Source organism: Pleurodeles waltl, chromosome 9, assembly GCF_031143425.1.
Source record: "Pleurodeles waltl isolate 20211129_DDA chromosome 9, aPleWal1.hap1.20221129, whole genome shotgun sequence".
Taxonomy (NCBI): Eukaryota; Metazoa; Chordata; class Amphibia; order Caudata; family Salamandridae; genus Pleurodeles; species Pleurodeles waltl.
The window spans coordinates 888,767,218-888,787,111 of NC_090448.1; the positions used below are offsets into that span (position 1 = coordinate 888,767,218).

The 19,894-nt window shown below is 43.8% G+C and overlaps 1 protein-coding gene across 3 annotated transcripts in view; it reads left to right on the forward strand.

The window, feature by feature from the left end:
- BTBD7 (BTB domain containing 7) overlaps positions 1–19,894 on the forward strand; it is a 353,483-nt gene that overhangs the window by 237,804 nt on the left and 95,785 nt on the right. For all 3 annotated transcript variants that reach the window (XM_069208224.1, XM_069208223.1, XM_069208225.1), the window contains one exon: positions 9,112–9,301. In XM_069208224.1, the coding sequence (XP_069064325.1) occupies positions 9,112–9,301 (190 nt within the window). The remainder of the gene's footprint in view (positions 1–9,111; positions 9,302–19,894) is intronic.

Sequence of the window (19,894 nt, forward strand, 5' to 3'; positions counted from 1 at the left end):
TCCCACTAAGTCAGCGTGATTAGTCGCTCAGTACAGGACTAATTTATCCCTGGTAACAGTGTACCCAAGAGTGTGCACCATAGTTTACAAATATCTGTAGCATTGCGGGAATCAAACATAATGGTTGGGTAAGGTACAGAAGGATATCGTCCTTATATAGAATAATTTTTTCTTCAGCAATCGGTGAGCCTGCCACCCTAAAACCTATAATGCACAGGTGATCACTGACCATACATGCTAGGGGTTCTAATGTGAGGGCAAACAGGAAAGGTGAGAGCAGGTAACCTTGTTGGGTTCCCCTCCTAATGGGAAGTTCTGCCAATACCACACCATTAACTCGTACCGCCACAGTGGGTTCTTGGTAGAATAGTTCTATCCAGGCCAGAATCTTGTGCCCAAAGCCAATCTTTCTCATGGCTTGCATCATAAAAGACCATTGAACAGCGTCAAAGGCCTGTTCTTCACCCAGGGAGACAAATACATGAGGGTCTTGACTGGATCCGTCCTCTGTCAGCCAGTTATGGAGTCTGCAAAGATGATCCCTAGTAGACCTCTTCGGGATAAAACCAAACTGGTCTTTATGGATTAAGAAGGAAATTACGCCATAAATATAGTGGCAAGAACAGTGGCCAAAACCTTAGTTTCAATGTTAAGTAGCGAGATCAGATTGAAAGATCCACACTCAGTGGTTGGTTTTCCAGCTTTATGTATGTACCACTGTCGTAGCTATACGCAAATCAGGCGGAAGGATGCCCTACTGTAAGGAAATGCCTCCTTGGCATGGTTGCCCCCTGACTTTTTGCCTTTGCTGATGCTATGTTTACAATTGAAAGTGTGCTGAGGCCTGCTAACCAGGCCCCAGCACCAGTGTTCTTTCCCTAACCTGTACTTTTGTATCCACAATTGGCAGACCCTGGCATCCAGATAAGTCCCTTGTAACTGGTACTTCTAGTACCAAGGGCCCTGATGCCAAGGAAGGTCTCTAAGGGCTGCAGCATGTCTTATGCCACCCTGGAGACCTCTCACTCAGCACAGACACACTGCTTGCCAGCTTGTGTGTGCTAGTGAGGACAAAACGAGTAAGTCGACATGGCACTCCCCTCAGGGTGCCATGCCAGCCTCTCACTGCCTATGCAGTATAGGTAAGACACCCCTCTAGCAGGCCTTACAGCCCTAAGGCAGGGTGCACTATACCATAGGTGAGGGTACCAGTGCATGAGCATGGTACCCCTACAGTGTCTAAACAAAACCTTAGACATTGTAAGTGCAGGGTAGCCATAAGAGTATATGGTCTGGGAGTCTGTCAAACACGAACCCCACAGCACCATAATGGCTACACTGAAAACTGGGAAGTTTGGTATCAAGCTTCTCAGCACAATAAATGCACACTGATGCCAGTGTACATTTTATTGCAAAATACACCCCAGAGGGCACCTTAGAGGTGCCCCCTGAAACTTAACCGACTGTCTGTGTAGGCTGACTAGTTCCAGCAGCCTGCCACACTAGAGACATGTTGCTGGCCCCATGGGGAGAGTGCCTTTGTCACTCTGAGGCCAGTAACAAAGCCTGCACTGGGTGGAGATGCTAACACCTCCCCCAGGCAGGAGCTGTGACACCTGGCGGTGAGCCTCAAAGGCTCACCCCTTTGTCACAGCCCAGCAGGGCACTCCAGCTTAGTGGAGTTGCCCGCCCCCTCCGGCCACGGCCCCCACTTTTGGCGGCAAGGCTGGAGGGAACAAAGAAAGCAACAAGGAGGAGTCACTGGCCAGTCAGGACAGCCCCTAAGGTGTCCTGAGCTGAAGTGACTCTAACTTTTAGAAATCCTCCATCTTGCAGATGGAGGATTCCCCCAATAGGGTTAGGATTGTGACCCCCTCCCCTTGGGAGGAGGCACAAAGAGGGTGTACCCACCCTCAGGGCTAGTAGCCATTGGCTACTAACCCCCCAGACCTAAACACACCCTTAAATTTAGTATTTAAGGGCTACCCTGAACCCTAGAAAATTAGATTCCTGCAAACTACAAGAAGAAGGACTGCCTAGCTGAAAACCCCTGCAGAGGAAGACCAGAAGACGACAACTGCCTTGGCTCCAGAAACTCACCGGCCTGTCTCCTGCCTTCCAAAGAACTCTGCTCCAGCGACGCCTTCCAAGGGACCAGCGACCTCTGAATCCTCTGAGGACTGCCCTGCTTCGAAAAAGACAAGAAACTCCCGAGGACAGCGGACCTGCTCCAAAAAGACTGCAACTTTGTTTCAAGAAGCAGCTTTAAAGAACCCTGCAATCTCCCCGCAAGAAGCGTGAGACTTGCAACACTGCACCCGGCGACCCCGACTCGGCTGGTGGAGAACCAACACCTCAGGGAGGACCCCCGGACTACTCTACGACTGTGAGTACCAAAACCTGTCCCCCCTGAGCCCCCTCAGCGCCGCCTGCAGAGGGAATCCCGAGGCTTCCCCTGACCGCGACTCTCTGAAACCTAAGTCCCGACGCCTGGAAAAGACCCTGCACCCGCAGCCCCCAGGACCTGAAGGACCGGACTTTCACTGGAGAAGTGACCCCCAGGAGTCCCTCTCCCTTGCCCAAGTGGAGGTTTCCCCGAGGAAGCCCCCCCTTGCCTGCCTGCAGCGCTGAAGAGATCCCTTGATCTCTCATAGACTAACATTGCAAACCTGACGCTTGTTTCTACACTGCACCCGGCCGCCCCCGCGCTGCTGAGGGTGAAATTTCTGTGTGGGCTTGTGTCCCCCCCGGTGCCCTACAAAACCCCCCTGGTCTGCCCTCCGAAGACGCGGGTACTTACCTGCAAGCAGACCGGAACCGGGGCACCCCCTTCTCTCCATTCTAGCCTATGCGTTTTGGGCACCACTTTGAACTCTGCACCTGACCGGCCCTGAGCTGCTGGTGTGGTGACTTTGGGGTTGCTCTGAACCCCCAACGGTGGGCTACCTTGGACCAAGAACTGAACCCTGTAAGTGTCTTACTTACCTGGTAAAACTAACAAAAACTTACCTCCCCCAGGAACTGTGAAAATTGCACTAAGTGTCCACTTTTAAAGTAGCTATTTGTCAATAACTTGAAAAGTATACATGCAATTGAGATGATTCAAAGTTCCTAACGTACTTACCTGCAATACCTTTCAAACAAGATATTACATGTTAAATTTGAACCTGTGGTTCTTAAAATAAACTAAGAAAAGATATTTTTCTATAACAAAACCTATTGGCTGGATTTGTCTGAGTGTGTGTACCTCATTTATTGTCTATGTGTATGTACAACAAATGCTTAACACTACTCCTTGGATAAGCCTACTGCTCGACCACACTACCACAAAATAGAGCATTAGTATTATCTCTTTTTACCACTATTTTACCTCTAAGGGGAACCCTTGGACTCTGTGCATGCTATTCCTTACTTTGAAATAGCACATACAGAGCCAACTTCCTACACCTACTGTAGAGCCATCACATAGTTTTTCAAAGAGAGCCGATAAATCTTTTTTTTTTTTTAAACTCAGCTGGGAGGTCCTTGAGTATTGCCTGGATTCAGTTTAGCCACTGCCGCCCACACTTAATTGAGATATCTCATATTCCAGAGCCAATAATTTCAGAAAGCTTCTCCAAAAGTTAATCCGCAATAATTGACCTTCTACTTATTGGTCAGCTGCCCCATGAGCTACTTGCAAATTCAAGCAAGTTCCTCCCACTGGAAGATAAGTTAATTCGTGTGCATGAATACTCAAATCAGAGGGTGAAGAAGCTGTTAAAGATGCCGATTTTGTTGTAAATATTGTCTCAGTTTAGGTAGTGAAATGAATGTTTACAAATAAATACACAGTCCCATTCTGAAGTAGCACGGGAGGTTTTTGAGGTTAAAGGTGAATACGATCAGTGTAGAGTCCCCCTCCCCCCTATATCGCCCCCCCACCCACCACAACCCCCTCACCCTTTGGTTTGAAGCCTGCTCCTACCTTTCATTCACAGGCATACACGGCCATGTCATTCAAAGACAGAGGTAACGGCGCGTTCAGCTGCACTTTTGATACTATATAAATGAATTGATTGTGACCTCCAGTTCCAAGGACCAGGAACTAAGAATTACATTTGATAAAGACCTGACCTTTATCACTTATACCAAAGAAGTGGTCCAATAAGTGAGCTGAACACGGTGAAGGAGATATTTCTGGTTATTAACTCACCACTAAATTGAAATTGTAAGATGACTGGCCGGAAAATGATGTTCTGTAATTCAATGTACCCTGGTGTTCCCTAAAACTATGTCCAGAAATCAACCCCGTGAAACAAAGCAGAGGAGATGGACCATAAAATTAAAAATTACGTATTGCCAGCATTAAAATCACTTGCCTGGTTTCAGAATAAGTAACAATTGAAAAGAAAGATCCTTTACACCGTACACAGTGTTTGAACAGTGGGTCGGTATACCTGTTCCTCTAAAGCTGTTCTTTCCAAAAGTGTCCAAGAGTAAGAAAAATGGAGGCAGGCTTCTTGGTGTGCAGTGTCCCACTCTGGAGAACGACCTAACTTGGGGCAGAAATTCCGACCTTCACTCCTACTATTAATGTGAAACCTGATTGCAAAAAGCCATCCACAAGCATAATTTGTAGGTAGTTATATCAGTGTTGGGCAGTCCCAGAAGACGAACAGCTTTTCACAGGGAAATTGGTCATTACTAATAAAAAATAAAAAATAAAAAATGCATGTCCAGTGATCCCATAGGATTACCAAAACATATAGACAACTGAAATCTGGCACAATTTGTATATTCATTCTACCTCTAAAATGATCTGATCTCAGCTTGCTTTGAGGTGTTTCTGCACTTATGCCCTGCTGCGCACTGCGTCTCTTTAGAAATGGCTGGCCCAGTGATGCCAATTGTGTGGGAACTGTGAATACCAGATTCTAATAACCTACCCAGCTATTTTGGTCTTTCCTTTAATGTTACTAAAGAAAAGCCATATTGTAAAGACTGCCGTTTTAGAAGCAGCTCCATATGCAGACCAGCATGAATAATGCATTGATGTTGGAACTGGGTGCCAGCAGTACTCAATTTGTAAAAGGATCAGTGCCTGGGCCAGAGGTTTTCTCAAAAACCTGCTGCAATCTCTGTTGAATGTTAGTGTGCCGCATATTAAGGCTGCATTGTCTCGATTCCACCAGATGTCTCTTTAGTTGACAACAAGGCACTCCTTACCCCTTTACCTCACACTTGCAGGTTCCAGTTTTCTCCTTTAGTCACCTTTTTCCATCTGTTCTTTCCTCCTTCTTTGCAACTTGTTTTTCCCTCTCTTCTTCTGGGGCAAAGTCTTATGAGGAAAGGTATATGTCAGGTGGCCCCATCTACAACCACCAGCTTAAATTAAGCAGTGGGTGCCAGTATAAACAGAGAGCAGAGGATCTTGATCACAAACCATATACCATAGTAACATGGCATTGTGTGTGTCCCTCTGGCAGTCCGGTCTGTCTTTCTGTCCATCTTGTGAGTGATGGTCATGGTACAAACAGACAACACCCTTATGTGTATATTTTCTGAAAACATAGGGAGGCAATATGCTGCGATCCTTTATATTAGCAGTATTGCTACGGTTAAAACACAACATGACAAGACTTCATTTTTAAACCATAGCTACATGCATCTTATCGCTTGATAAGCACCTAGGATACTTTGCCATATACCTTTAACTTCATTCATCCACAAATGAAAGTCTCAGTCACACACAGATAGTTCAAGATTAGGCTGTTTTATCTGCATTACCCAGGACAGCCCACACCATTTGTGCTTCTCCAACCTATTTGTTCTGTTAGGCACCACAGAGGTTATATGCAGGCATGGTTTCCTACCCAGAATGGCCAGCAGAATCGTACACAACAGTCTTCCATTAGTGAACATGACTACCAGTCTTCCCTCTGTTTTGTCATTTTCTGCCTCTTGATTTTATGTTCATCTTTAAACGGGAGTGTAACGTTTGACAGCAGTGTCTTCTTTCACCATCAAATGAAACGTTCTGCATGTGGTCACTAGAGAATATGAATCCAGTGTTGGTTGTACAGGAACCAGCATTAGTGACGATGTATATTCTATCTTGCTAAATTACATTGCATTTTTACTCTGGAAATGTAAATTGGTGCAAGTTGAAAATGCTTGAGTGAGTAAGCTTTTAAGACATACTATGCTTATTCGTTTGCCTCCTGCATCTCAGATTGACACACTATCTAGATTTCCTTGCTCTGTAAGGAACTTTTTTTTCTCCCAAAAGAACGGACCCATTGCAGAAATCTACAAATCCATAAATATTTCCTTCAAAATAGGGTTCTGAGACGTTGCTCAGATCCAACCATCCTTCATAGGAAAATGTACATTTTGCCTATTCATAGTGTTTCTGTCAATTGCTGTTCTCTGCTCTTGCTTTGCACGCTCACCAAATATTAGAAACGAAAAGGAGGTGGATGTAAGTGCAAGGAAATCTTGACCACCTATAGCTATTGATACATGATTTACTCAGAAGTGCCCTGGTTCCGTGATCCATCTTGTAGTACCTTGTGTTACGCAACCAGTCAGCTATGAGCTGAGCAATAATGCACAGAAGGAACCCTACTTACGGGTGTCTTCAGGTCTTCTAATACCGATGATGACACATTGGGAAATGAAAGCGTTTAAAGCAACGTACACAGAAGTTGCTACAGGGCTGTGCGGCCTCTGCTAAGCTTTAACACTGCCAAGAGTGCATGATCCCAATATAAAAGCGAACTGTCTGAGTTTTGTTATTGGTTTTTAAGGGTTTGAGAAGTAGTGGCTTTGGGCTAAGGTAACCACATGCATTGATTTTCATGTCCTTGTTCTTTCAATGTGTTCTACTGTGGAATCTATCAAATAATCTTTTAGTTGTTTAGTAGTCATTGTGAAAAAATGAACATCAGTTTTTCAACCTTATGAGCTTTTCCTTATGGCCAGCCTCATGGTTCGTCATTTGCTGTTCTAGCTGTGTTCCTTTGGCTATTTAATTCATGTAAATACGTTTGTTGATTAATACGGTTTGAGATTGCTTCAAAGTTCATATTATATTTTTTAATTGGTGAATACGTTCTCTTGAGTTTTGTCTTGAACCTCATTTGGGCAATTCAGAGAAAATATTGCATGCGATACCCACTGCACCCAGTGATGAGTATAACATACCAAATGTTCAAACGTGCTTCTGTATATGCCATTTGTTTCTTGAGGAATTTGTGCATCTTTAACTTTTGCAAAACACAAAGTATTTTCTCTCATGGTGACCAGAGTAAAATCCACCATTCATGAGGTCAAAAATATGGTTCCTAAAAATTATCATAGCATAGACCTGTTAATGGACCACTCACTTTGTTGTAAACATGCATTTTCTCAAAACAGTTTCAGAACTTGGTTTGGTTCGATCCAGCTGTTTTAAATAAACTGTGAAACTGTCACATCAACCAGATTTATGACTTCTCTTAGTATTGCACCTCCCATAGTGAGATTCTAGTTTAAGGAAATGTTGTCCAGCTAATCATTGATTGCCTCTAATCATATATTGTTCCTAATATGAATGCCCATCTAGCATTATCACATGAAACATAACAAAAGAAGTTTGGCACCTCTGCATCAGATTGTAAATATGGCTAAAAAGAGCTTACAAAATGTATTTGTAGGACCAGGATGGCACAAGTGTGGGAGGTGACTAGTAGAGTGTCTTGGTGAAGGGGAATTCTCTAGAGCTACATTTGGTTCCACCCCCTATTCTCAAAAGTTTAATTATGCTTACTTAAGTTCCAGTCTTCTTGCACTTTTGTCAGGTAACCATCACATTGCATGCAAACCCTTTAAGCTGGTTACGTTTCCTAGATATTTTTACTTACACATAATTTGTTGCCCATCCATTTGTCTTCTGTACTTTGATTTTCCCTGCCTGTTAAGGGCCATGGCCTTTTAAAAGAAACACACAAATTACCTTAAGATCTGAAAGCCTATACCTCTCATTGTTCCACTTTGTTATAATTCCAGTAAGTACAAACTTTTTTCACAAAACCTGAAAAAAACTATCTAGATCTTGACCTAGAACTGTGTGTGTGCGAAAGAAGATTTTTTGCAACTGCATAGTAGGTGGAGGAAAATCCACTTGGGGTGTGATGTTAAAAGGTATTCTGTGACTGTAAAGCTTGCGAGTTGCAAAACTAATGGGATACAGCCCGCAAAAATACCTTTTTCTAATTTGCGAAAGCTCCTTTAAGAGTCTGAAAAGTTTTTCCAACTTGTGAAAGAGCTTTTGACATCCTGTTTGAATCGCACATGGCTGTGAAGGAGGCACCCCCTCCTGTTTGTGATTAAAAGAGCAATGATTCAATGACTTGGGACTCCAGTTGCATATCCAGTTAGCAAAGGGTAAGCTCACCCCATGGGACAAATTGCACTTCAGACGTTGTGACTGCAGCCTTGAAGGAGCAGGCACTGGTCAGAGGAACCATTGCCTGCTGTCCCCTATTTGTTCACAAACAGGAAACCTTTTTCTTTCTTTAATTTAAAAGCAAAATCGGTCCCTTTTAATGGACCTAAGCTGCATTATCTGAGACATGGACGTCTGCTGTCCGTAGCGAGTCTCCTCTCCTGCTTTTAAAGCCAGCCACAAAGGTCCCAGATTAAAGACTACCTACTTAAGATTCACTGGGCAGGTAGTTTTGTGATACGCTGCCGGTAGCCAAAAGATCACCTCAGGATGACTCTTCTGGTTTATCAAATTATTTAATGAATGCCGAAAAGGCTAGCACAGCTTATGCGCTTATTGTAAGGCTCAATGATGTTTGTGTCTCAGCTGCACATTGATCTACTTTATATGGTGCCCTTTGATATATTTTATGTGATGCCCTATGACGAAGTCGAGTAAACAGTGCATCTTCTATTTAATTTCTGTATATTTTGTAATGTACTTACCTAGATGTATTTAAGAAATGGAGTTTACCTTTAAGCCCATGTATTCAAGACATTTCTTTAAGTGTCTTTAGCACCGGCACTATATTTAAAGAATTCCCATGTAAGCTTGGCTGTAATACTACTAGTTTTCTTCATGTAGTGTTTTTTTTTCTTCAGTCTGTTCTAGATGAAATGATGGTGGAACAAACAGATCTGGTTCGGTTGCGAATGGTTAGAATGTCCAATGTCCCTGACACACTGTATATGGTAAACAATGCAGTGCCACAATGCTGTCACATGATCAGTCATCAGCAAATGAACAGTAACCAGTCTAGTCCTCCCACAGTGGTTGCAAACGAAATTCCAGGTAAAAAACATCTATTGTCTTGTTTGAAATGTGTGAACAGCTTAGCTGTTTGTGTTTTTTGCAAGTTTCCACTGGTGGCAGGAAATCCTAAACTAAAATGTTTATGCTAAAGCATTGAAGATGAGATTCCATCTGCACAGTGAGCAGCATCACTTACAGCCAATATTCCTAAAATCATAAATTGAATGAAACTTCTCTATCATTACATATGGCTATATTTAATTAACTTTTGGTTAGGTCACTAGTTAACCTGTTAGTTAAATCAATACTTCTATTATTCTGTTACATTTTTTCTTGCCCTTACAACCAGAAGCATGTTTCATACCTGCATGTAACATGCAGAACAATGAATTGCAAGCATTTTGTCAGCGTAATAAAAATAGGCAACGTGTACTCACTCTACTATAAAATAAAAAAACGAAATGGTGCATTCAGTTGTAACAACCTTTACATGGCCGCATTATTTAATTGTAGTTTTATATAGCATGAACCAGATCCATTTTGTAGCAGAGCACTTTACACAGTAGAGGTTGATATGGGGCAACAGAGACAAAATAAAAAACTGATCAAAAATTAATGTAAGATGTAGAGTTGTTGGGGCAGGTGGCAGTACTCTAGAACAGGTCTTCATAGCATAGTTAGGACTTAGTGGGTGAAATACACGCGATCAGTGCCTACCACCCTTTACATGTGGTAGGACTCACAATGGATTAGGTAACCTGTGAATGATGCAATGTATGTTAACTTATTTTCATCAGTACTTCTTGTAGCAAAGAGTTGATTGTTGTATCTCTCTTCCTTTGTAGGGAGAGTTATTTTTTTGTAGTCTAGCTATGAGTGGTTGGTGCAGGTTGTGTGATGTATTTTTTTCTCTCCTTTCTCTCCTTTTTTTTTTTTTTTTTTTTTTTTTAAAGATGCGGTTCAAGTCGAGGAAAAACTCACCAGGTGGTAATTTTCTGGGCAGATAGTTTGCTTAACTAAGCATTTAGTGTCAGTGGAGCCTCTTTAGTTAACATTGTGGAATACTATCTAAGATGTTGTTCAGTGTGGCCCTAAGAGTGCAGCCCTTCCCATGGCAAGTGAGAGGATTCCTTTAGGGGTTGCATGACGTGGGGACCAGCAGAGAGGAGTAAACAACCATTACTGATTTCCCTTGGTGGGACAACTATTGATGTCCTAAGTGGGTTGGCTGCAGTAATTGGGCTCTGGGTTGTCCTACAACCAGGTAACTCTGCAAACCCTTGCCATTTCTGAAACTTGGAGACTCATAGAAATCCAGGGTGGTGTGCCATGTGTGGGTCCCAGCATATTTTAAGTAGAAACACTCAGTTTTGCAGCATGAATCCTTTTCTGTATTCCCATGCTGTGCATTATTCCACCATCTAGTGGTTGGGTCCCAAGTTGCCTCTCCCCCAGCACCTCTACCCCCCAAAGGTGCATAGTCAACCACCATTTGGTGGTAGGTCTGTCCCCTGGACTTTTGGGACAGGTCGACAAATCGCTGAACGAGAGACGAAAGAACGGTAGAGAGAAGGTGAACCTTTGCTCTCAATACCGACAGGAGATCCTGTCTGAATTCGAACATGACCAGAGAATGAAGTAAGGTAGGGGTCATGAAAAAGACCCCCTTTAAATTTTGCCCTAATTGTCACCACAAATTCATGTAGCGCAATCCGCATGAAGTTCGTAACCTTTGTCTTCCGAAAGACCATGAGGACTTCAAGGCCTGCGTCACATTCGTGCTGTAGACTCTCCAGGTATCCCGAAAACCCAGAGAGGAACACCACGCAGCAATGTAGAGCAGCTAGAAACCACGAGTCGCTGAAGGATCTGGGCCTTTTCAGCAAGGACAAGGATTCTGTTGGCGGCGCAGAACCAGCCCACGGAGGGGGGTGCCAAGAAGAAGCGTGCGGCTAAGGGTGTTGAAAAGGTCAAAATACCACTAAAAACCTCTGAGACTAAGAGTTCAGAGAAAGTCACAGAAGGCAGCCCCAACTTCTAAGAAAACAGTGATCAAGGGTCAGCTGCGAATGAAAGAGGCCCACGGATCCCAACCCAGGAATGCCAAGGAAGGCAGACTGTTACAATCGATGAAAACCACCACGGATCAAGAGAAGAGACGAAGATAGAGGCAGAAATGACAGGACTTCTTAAGGAGTTTGATTCACTAAAATAATTCAGGATTCTAAGTGAGCCTTTAAAGACCCCAGACATCGAAGAGGAAGAAGCTGCCTTAAAAGTCTTGGTGACACCAAATCCCCAAGAGTAGGAGTCAGAGGAAGCGTTCCATGACACTGAAGAGGAGGAGGGAACAGGGGGCTTCGAGGACAAATGGAATGACTGACAAAAAGAGCCCAGAAGAGGAGGTAGACCACTATCCTTCGAGACCTTCTCCATCTGAGGACATTACACTCTACAATAGATGATAAAAAGGTTAGCTGAAACCTATGGAGTGCCTTTAGAGGAAGAGATGGGAGACTCATGCTTTCTCCTAGAAACTCTTATGCCATCATGCTATGGAAACCTATACATCCCCATGCTACCTATCATTCTGGACCAGGGCAAGGAAGCCTTTAAGGAGCCAGCTTTAGCAAAGGACCTTACCCCAAGTGTAGCAAAGAAATTCAAACCATCTTCGAAGGACCCAAATATATCCAAGGGAACAAGGTGGTAGACTCCATCGTTGTCACAACTGCCAGAAGGAGGAGTAATGCATACACCTCCACAGGCCCACCCCCTGAGAAGGAAAACAAGAGACTGGATATAGCAGGAAGGAAGATTGAAAGGGAGGCTGCGACCAATGGCGAATAGTGAAATTCATTGCTCTCCTTAACGGATATGGCCACCAACAATGGGACGAGATCGAGGAGCTAACGAAGAAGCTCCAAGAGGACGGTAAAAAGAGAGCAAAGGCAATTATCCAAGAGGGGAAGAACATCGCCAACACCTGTCTAAAATCTGCACTGGATGCAGCCGATACAGCCAGTATACAAATGTTTACAGGCACAGCCCCTGGGAGACATGCTTGTCTCAGGATTTCAGGCTTCAAACACGAAGTACAGGGCTCTGTCATAAATACTCCATTCACTGGTGTTGAATATTTGGCCAAGAGGAAGACTGGTCCGTATAGCAAATTAAAAAGGACCATGAAACTTCAAAGGCAATGGGTACTCTACAGTACAGAGGCACTTTTAGAAGGGGAGGAATTACACCCTAAAAGCCCACAAGAAGGGGATCCTTCTCAACAGGACAGCAACAAAAGCAGCAAACCCAGAGAGGTACACAGCAGGCTACTCAACAAGCTGGCTACCAACAGTGGCAACACCGCGCAAGACAGCCCTTTCGAGGTAGAGGGATAGATAAAGGACAAACCTCCAGAGGTGGAGGGACAACCACCAAATAACTTAAGAACAGTCTCAGACCCCCACACAACCCCAGTGGGAGGCAGAATAGTCCAGTAACCACAAGAATGGTCAAAGATCACTGCAGACATTTGGGTTTTAAATGTGGTATGCCACGGCTACTGTATACAACTAACAAAGACTCCACCCCAAAATCCACTAAAGAAAATAACGTATCAGGAAGCAGAACTTCAATCAATCACGATTTGTAAAGCGCGGCTAATAACTCAATAGGTTATCCAGGCGCTTGCAGGTCCTGAAGGCTTATTCCAACAGCCAGGTCTTGAGGGCCATTCGGAATTCTGGAAGTGAGGTGATGGTCCGGAGGTCTGTGGGAGGGGCTGTGATGTGAGAGTAGGAGCATCCTCCACTTCTGCTTCAGTAGATGCGAGGAGTGTAGACAAGTGACAAGGGAGGCAGAGCGTGGTCTTCACGATTGGTGAAAGTGGAGGCGGTGGTTAATGTACACGGGTCCTTGGTTATGTAGAGCCTTGAATGCATGGGTCAGCAGCTTGAATTGTCATTTCTTATGTACGGGAAGCCAGCGGAGTTGTCTGCGGTGGGGTGTGATGTGGGTTCATTGGGATAAGTCTGGCTACTGAGTTCTGTATGGTCTGAAGTCTCTGTAGGAGGTGTTCATCAATTCCTACGTAGAGGGTGTTGCCGTAGTCTAGTCGTTTGGTGATGAGACTGGGTCACGGTGCTTCTCGAATGTAGGGGTGTAGAACTTGTGCAACTAAGGAAGGAGGTAAAAGAACTCTTGCAGAAGTGTGCAATAGAAAGGGTACCATCAGAGAAGTTGAAGAAGATAAATTATTCACCTTATTTCCTGCTGCCAAAACAAGACCTCATGCTAAGGCCAGTCTTGGACCTCAGATTTGTAAACAAATTCATTCGCACATAACACTTCAAAATGGCAATGCTGCAAGAGGTAAATCCGCTTCTGCTAAAGGGGAACTACATGGCAACCCTAGACTTAAAGGACACGTATCTACGCATACCCATTAATTAGGCGCTTAAAAGGTATCTCAGATTTGTGCTCAAGAAGGTACACTGTCAATTTAAAGTTTTGCCCTTATGCATAAAGTCTGCACCAGGTTTTTTTTTACAAAATGTCTGGCATCAGTCACAGCATTACTAAGAACAGGGATTCACATTTACCCTTACCTGGATGACTGGTTAGTGATGGCAAAAACAAAGGAAAGTTGTTAGAAGGGCATTATAAAAGTGGTGTCAACCCTACAAAAACTGGGGTTCCCCATAAACATAGGAAATCATCCCTGCAGCCACAACAGGAAAAGATTTTCCTAGGGGCAAGACTCTATTCAGAGGTAGCACAAGTATATCCAACTCAGCAGAGAGTACAGGCAATCATAAAACAAACTCACCTCTAACAGAGGGGGCAATCTCTGACAGTGAGGACAGTCATAAAACTGATGGGAATGATGGGATCATGCATTCCTCCTATAATCCCATTCAAGACTATGCATGCGTCCATTCCAGGAGTTGCTAGGTATCAATTGGTCACAGGCCACCAGGAGTTGGGAGTGTCTAGTGGTTGTAACAGCAAAGATACAGAAAGAAGTGCAATGGTGGACATACAAAAACATAACCCTGGAGAAGCCTTTCAAGACAGCAATGCCATCAGTGACCATCACAACAGACACATCCCACAAAGGGTGGGGAGCACTCAAAGGCAACCTAAAAATGTGGGGTCAGTGGAACAGCACAGATGCAATAAAGCACATCACCTTCCTAGAGATGAGGACAGCGCTGCTAGCCCTGAAGGCCTTTCAAACACAGGTAACAGGGAAAACCGTACTGATTCAGACAAACAATACAACAACAATGTTTTACCTGAACAAACGGGGAGGCACAAAGTTGTACACCTTCAGCAAACGAGCACAGAAGATATGGCATTGGACAGTATCATAGAGGATCAGCTTAGTACAATATAGAGGCAGACACGACCGTAGTTCACATGAATGGGAATTAAAACAAGAAAGCCTAGAAAAAATATTCATGCTCTGGGGCACACCAACAGTCGACCTGTTTGTAACAGCAACAAACAGGAAATGCCAACTCTTCACCTGTAGGTTTCAACACCACCAATCAGAAGGAAATTCCATGTCACTTAACTGGTCAGGGAGGTTTGCCTACACTATCTCACTGATTCCTCTAATCCCCAATGTCCTGGAGAAAGCCAGGCAACAAGGGATGGACCTGATTCTGATAGCCCCACAATGGGCCAGACAAACCTGGTACTCAAACCTAGTACTCAAACCTACTTGAGATATCCAAGGGACAGATGATCAAAATCAAAGGGAAGCAAGACCACCTCACGGTGCAGAAAGGGCAAGTGTTCCATCTAGAACCAGCAACACTCAGCGTAGTAGCTTGGCGTCCGAATACATAGAATTCGGACACCTGAACTTGCCACCTAGAATCATGGAAATACTAAGGGAAGCAAGAAAACCAACAACGAGGCAATGCTGTTCAGCAAAATGGAGAAGGGATCTCCTATGGTGAACAAAGAACAATGCTTCAGATGCAATATCAAGACAAGAAACAGTTCTAATCTGTCATCTAGCGGCTGGACTGCAGGATTAACTACTCATCTCTCAAGGTTTACTTAGCAGCAATTGTGGCTTACATCAGGGAGCATCATGTAAATGTTTTTTCACATCACCAGTGATCAAAAGGTTCCTAGAGGATTTCAGCCCCGAGGAAGACTCAAGCCCCTTTGTTGAGCTAAATACAGTATTAATGCAATGAATAACAAAACCATTTGAGCCAATGCACAAAGCAGAACACTGATATATCACAGTGAAAACAGCCTTGCTAATAGCAGTCACATCGCTATGGAGAGTAAGTGAACTTCAGGCATTAACAATTCAAGAACCGTACATACAGATACACTAAGATAAGGTAGTCCTCAGAACAAATCCTCAATTCCTACCTAAAGTAGTAAGCACGTTTCATATAAATCGGATCATTCAGTTAAGTGTTTAAGAACCCACAGACACAACTAGAAAGTACCCTGCATAACCTTGGTGTGAGAGCACGGATATATTATCTTCAAGAAACCAACAGTTTCGCAATGGGAACCAATTGTGTATCTCATACGCTAAATCCTGCAAAGGTTCACCTGTTACAAAAGGAGTAATCACATGATGGATTATGGAAACAATACAAACTGCTACTCTTCAGCAGGGAAAACTCTATCCTCTCATCCTAAAGCGCATTAGCACAAAAGATGAGCGAAACTCTAGCATTCATGGAAAATACGCCCATAGACTCTATCTGTACAGCAGCAACAATGGCATCTCCACACACAGTCACCAAACATTATTGTGTGGACATACAGATGAATAAGCTCAGATGGGACAGAAGGTGCTAAAAAAAATTGCTTGCAAACTCATCCTTATTTAATCCCAACAAAACCAGGGAAGGGGAAACCGCTACATAATCTAATGCGCACAGAATGTGAATCCAGAAAAGGATTAATGCTGCAAAATGAAAGGGTTACTTACCAGTAGGACTAGTTTTGCAGCTTGAAGATTTTTCTAAATTTGCATGCGACCTACCCACCTCCCCGGAAATGAGAACAAAACAAACAGGTGGGAAAGAGGTCAGACAAAAGGATGAACTGTGAAGGGTAAAAACACCAGATTTGAACAGAAAAATAGAAAAAAGAACTAGAAGATGGCTACCAAGCACGGGAACTTCCAGAGCACTGTTTGACATCACACAGAGGGCGCAACAAGTGGCGAACGATGCCCGCAGTGGGGTGGAGGTGAGGTGGGGTGGCGGTAAGTGTGGGACAGGGTGGACAGAGACCATTTCAGGCCCAACAACTAGATGGCGGAATAATGCACAGCATGTGAACCCAGAAAGCTCTTCAAGCTTCAAAACTACTACTGGCAAGTAACTCTTTCCTTACCTCTTTTATGGAAGATGACTGCAGTATTTGGGTACTTTGGGTCGTGTGGCACCCAGGGAACCCTCCATACCATAGACATTTCTGAAAACCTGAGACCTATTGGAATCCAAGATGCCTTGGCTTGCAAGGATTCTTGAACTTTTTTTAGTTTTCATAAATCTATGGAGTTGGTAGATTTCTCTGGGTGCCAGCCAAGTCTGGCGCTGATATTCAAGCTACCCACATCCCGAAAAGAACTGAATTTCAAAGGAAAAATGTTGTCATCCGTCCTCGCATTTTGGTGCCTTATTTGTTGCGGGTGATAGACCCACTCCCATATGTTGGGTACCTCTTTTGATCAGAAGTGTGGGCACACAGAATAGTACAACATTTGTTAACATATGTTGAATTTTTGTCCCATTTAGGGATTCCAAATGTATGTTGATGTGCACAGAAGAATATGCTGCAAAACAATGTCTGAATCATATGATACTATGCTTTACTCCCAAATTCAGGAATGTATAAATAACATCTGTTCTGAAACTCATTCTTGGGAACATTTAAAAATATTATTGGTTTCCTTCATACCATTTTCCATTCATTATATTTTACTTTATGAATTGATCCATGGTTGGTACGCAAAAAAAAATCATTATAAGCTGCTGCTTAGTTGATAGTTGTGGATAGCGTATTGGGTTCGACAACCACTAAATATCCCTGCAGCCTGCTGACATTTACTTTTTTATATATGCCATCTTTGTGAAAACATTGTCAGCTGTTTTTTTTCTTTTTACTTTCATTAGTTTTGACTTCCAATTCTGATGGAGAGTTCTAACCACAGATTTCTCACTCAAGAATATCCACTAGACATCAGATTAGATACAGCAAAGTTTGTAGCAGTGCTCCACCATGACAATAGGTGGTGGTGTGCTGCTTTGCGCCGATCCATACCACCCCGGAAGTGGCAAAGCAGAGCCGCATATGAGCGCCACTCTTACATGCTGACTGCAGTGCCTTTCACTCTGCGCCTTCTGATACGGATCCAAAGCTCTGATCCTGGCTGGAAAATTTTCTGGAGTCGCTGAAAAACACACAAGTGTATTAGAGATTGATGTACACACCTAAAACACTTGGATTCAGGCTGTGCTGTGACTAAAGTAAGCTGATGAGTGAAAGACCCGCACAAGGGGCCTTTGGTGGCTCTGGACAAAACTGCATGCTGTGTGATAAATGCTCCCCAACAACCCTCAAGGCTATCCAAGACCAGGAAGTGAATTTGTGTGTCACTGAACACAAATCCTCTACTGCTTGGCCCATCTGTCCACTCAGGACCCAGTACTGAGCCCGTACCAACTCCGTTACAGACTTCCACCTTGACCCTAAGACACATGCCAGTTCAAGCCACCCTGATGCTTGTACTAACGCCATGCGAGATCCTGAACCAAGATTTGCTTGCACCTGACAAAATTCATGCAATGAGATTACAAAAGCACTATGTGTTGTCATGCACCATAATTGTGAACCTGTGCTTCTAACATGTTGTATCTTTCAGCAGAGGACTCATTCTATTTTGTTTTGGCTCAGATGTTCTCCTTGTGCCAGGCAGGGTGGACCCCAGGATATTGATGAGGATGGATTGCTTCAACCTCATTACACCTTATACCTTTGTTTACAAAATATCAGTGGGTTTGATACATTTTCTGGGAAAGAGTTTGACTCTTCACATGGGTCACCGATGGAAGAAAGTGTCATTTCCATTAGTGAATGGTATGGCAGCCAAATTACAGCAGTACTTCATTGTGATTGAAACAAATGTTTTGATTGAAATGCTTCAGCCTTTGTTGGCAGCATCTGTACCCTTGATCCTATTTAATGATGCTCTCACATATATTCTGATGGATGCATGGTTAAACCATGTTTGTGGCCATCTACAGGCAGGTAGGTGGTCAGAATTCAAAAACTGGCACCTGATGGTCTGGATTTTCTCACCAAGTGCCCCATTCCAGAACGTCTTATTCTACAAGCCTCTACCAGAAAGGTAAGTTCTAAATCAGTTCGGACCACTCTTCTGCATTGAGAATCCAAAAGGATTGATGCCTGTGGCAAAACTGTTTCCCTTTGCCAGCTCATAAGGACAGTATGTGTTTGGCCGATACACATATGCCCTCTATACTGTTAGCAAGATTTGGTTGGCAGTCCAGAAGGATCTTTGAGGGGCCCTGGCTCAGATGATATATGATGGCTGGGATGTAGCCAAGCATTTGATCTGTCCCAAATTGAGATACCACAGATTGCAAATGGGAGGGCGGTATGTACCAATGTTTTCCTTTGTAGATATTTGTGGATGAGGTCCATTGGCTACATGCAAGTTTTTCAGTTGGTCCAGCCTCTTTTAAGAGAAGATAGACTCTTCTTTAGAATGCTTAAAGGATAGCTAAGCTGCTGTGTGATCCTTAAATAGCAGTGATTGATCCCATCAATTAACTGCTTTTGATCTGCCACCTCAGGTGGTAGATATCTTCCTCACCATCAGGCACTCCTCCACAAACTCATCCACTCTGGGTCCTAGGACAGGTTTTTTACATGATGTGCCTGGGACACTGGCCCTTATATGTGAAGCGGTTTGCTGTCTTTTCACTTGTTTTGCCATTAGGCCAGCAAGGCCTTGCATTGGACAATGTATAAGGTTGTTGGCCCCTTCGGCCTTTCTGCATTGTCTGGAGGAACCTTCCTTGTTCAGATCACTTGTCATGAGGTGTTAATAAAGGCTTGACATATTTTCTCCCAAACCATTTGTGATGCCACAGTGGGACCTTTACTTGGTTAGTATGGGTACTAGTTTCTGATAGGCTTCTAATCGCAGATTCCTCACCTTTTGAGTATTCCCCTAGGTGTCCGGCTGTCGCTGAAAATCTTCAGTAGTACCCCTGTGCGCTAGTAGGTGGCCCTGTGTTGATGTCATTCCACGTCGGGTATAACATATGATCTGTGTAAGCACCACCCATGCGCACTGACAAATTCCTTTCCTTCCACAACAACAAATGCAGATCTGGAGCGACCCATCATCAGTTTGAGGCAAATCTCTGTAAGAAAAAATCGTTGGTGTACTGCAGCTTTTTGATAAGTTCCTGGGTCTCTCTTGCGCACATGAGCCCAAGGAGCCAAGAGCCCTTCCAGCTAGGCTTCCGCTTGCAGGTCCACCCTCGGCACCAGCTGGGCACTCTGGGTTAACTCAGGACTGTGGAGTGATTTCTGTACCGGTTCGATCCC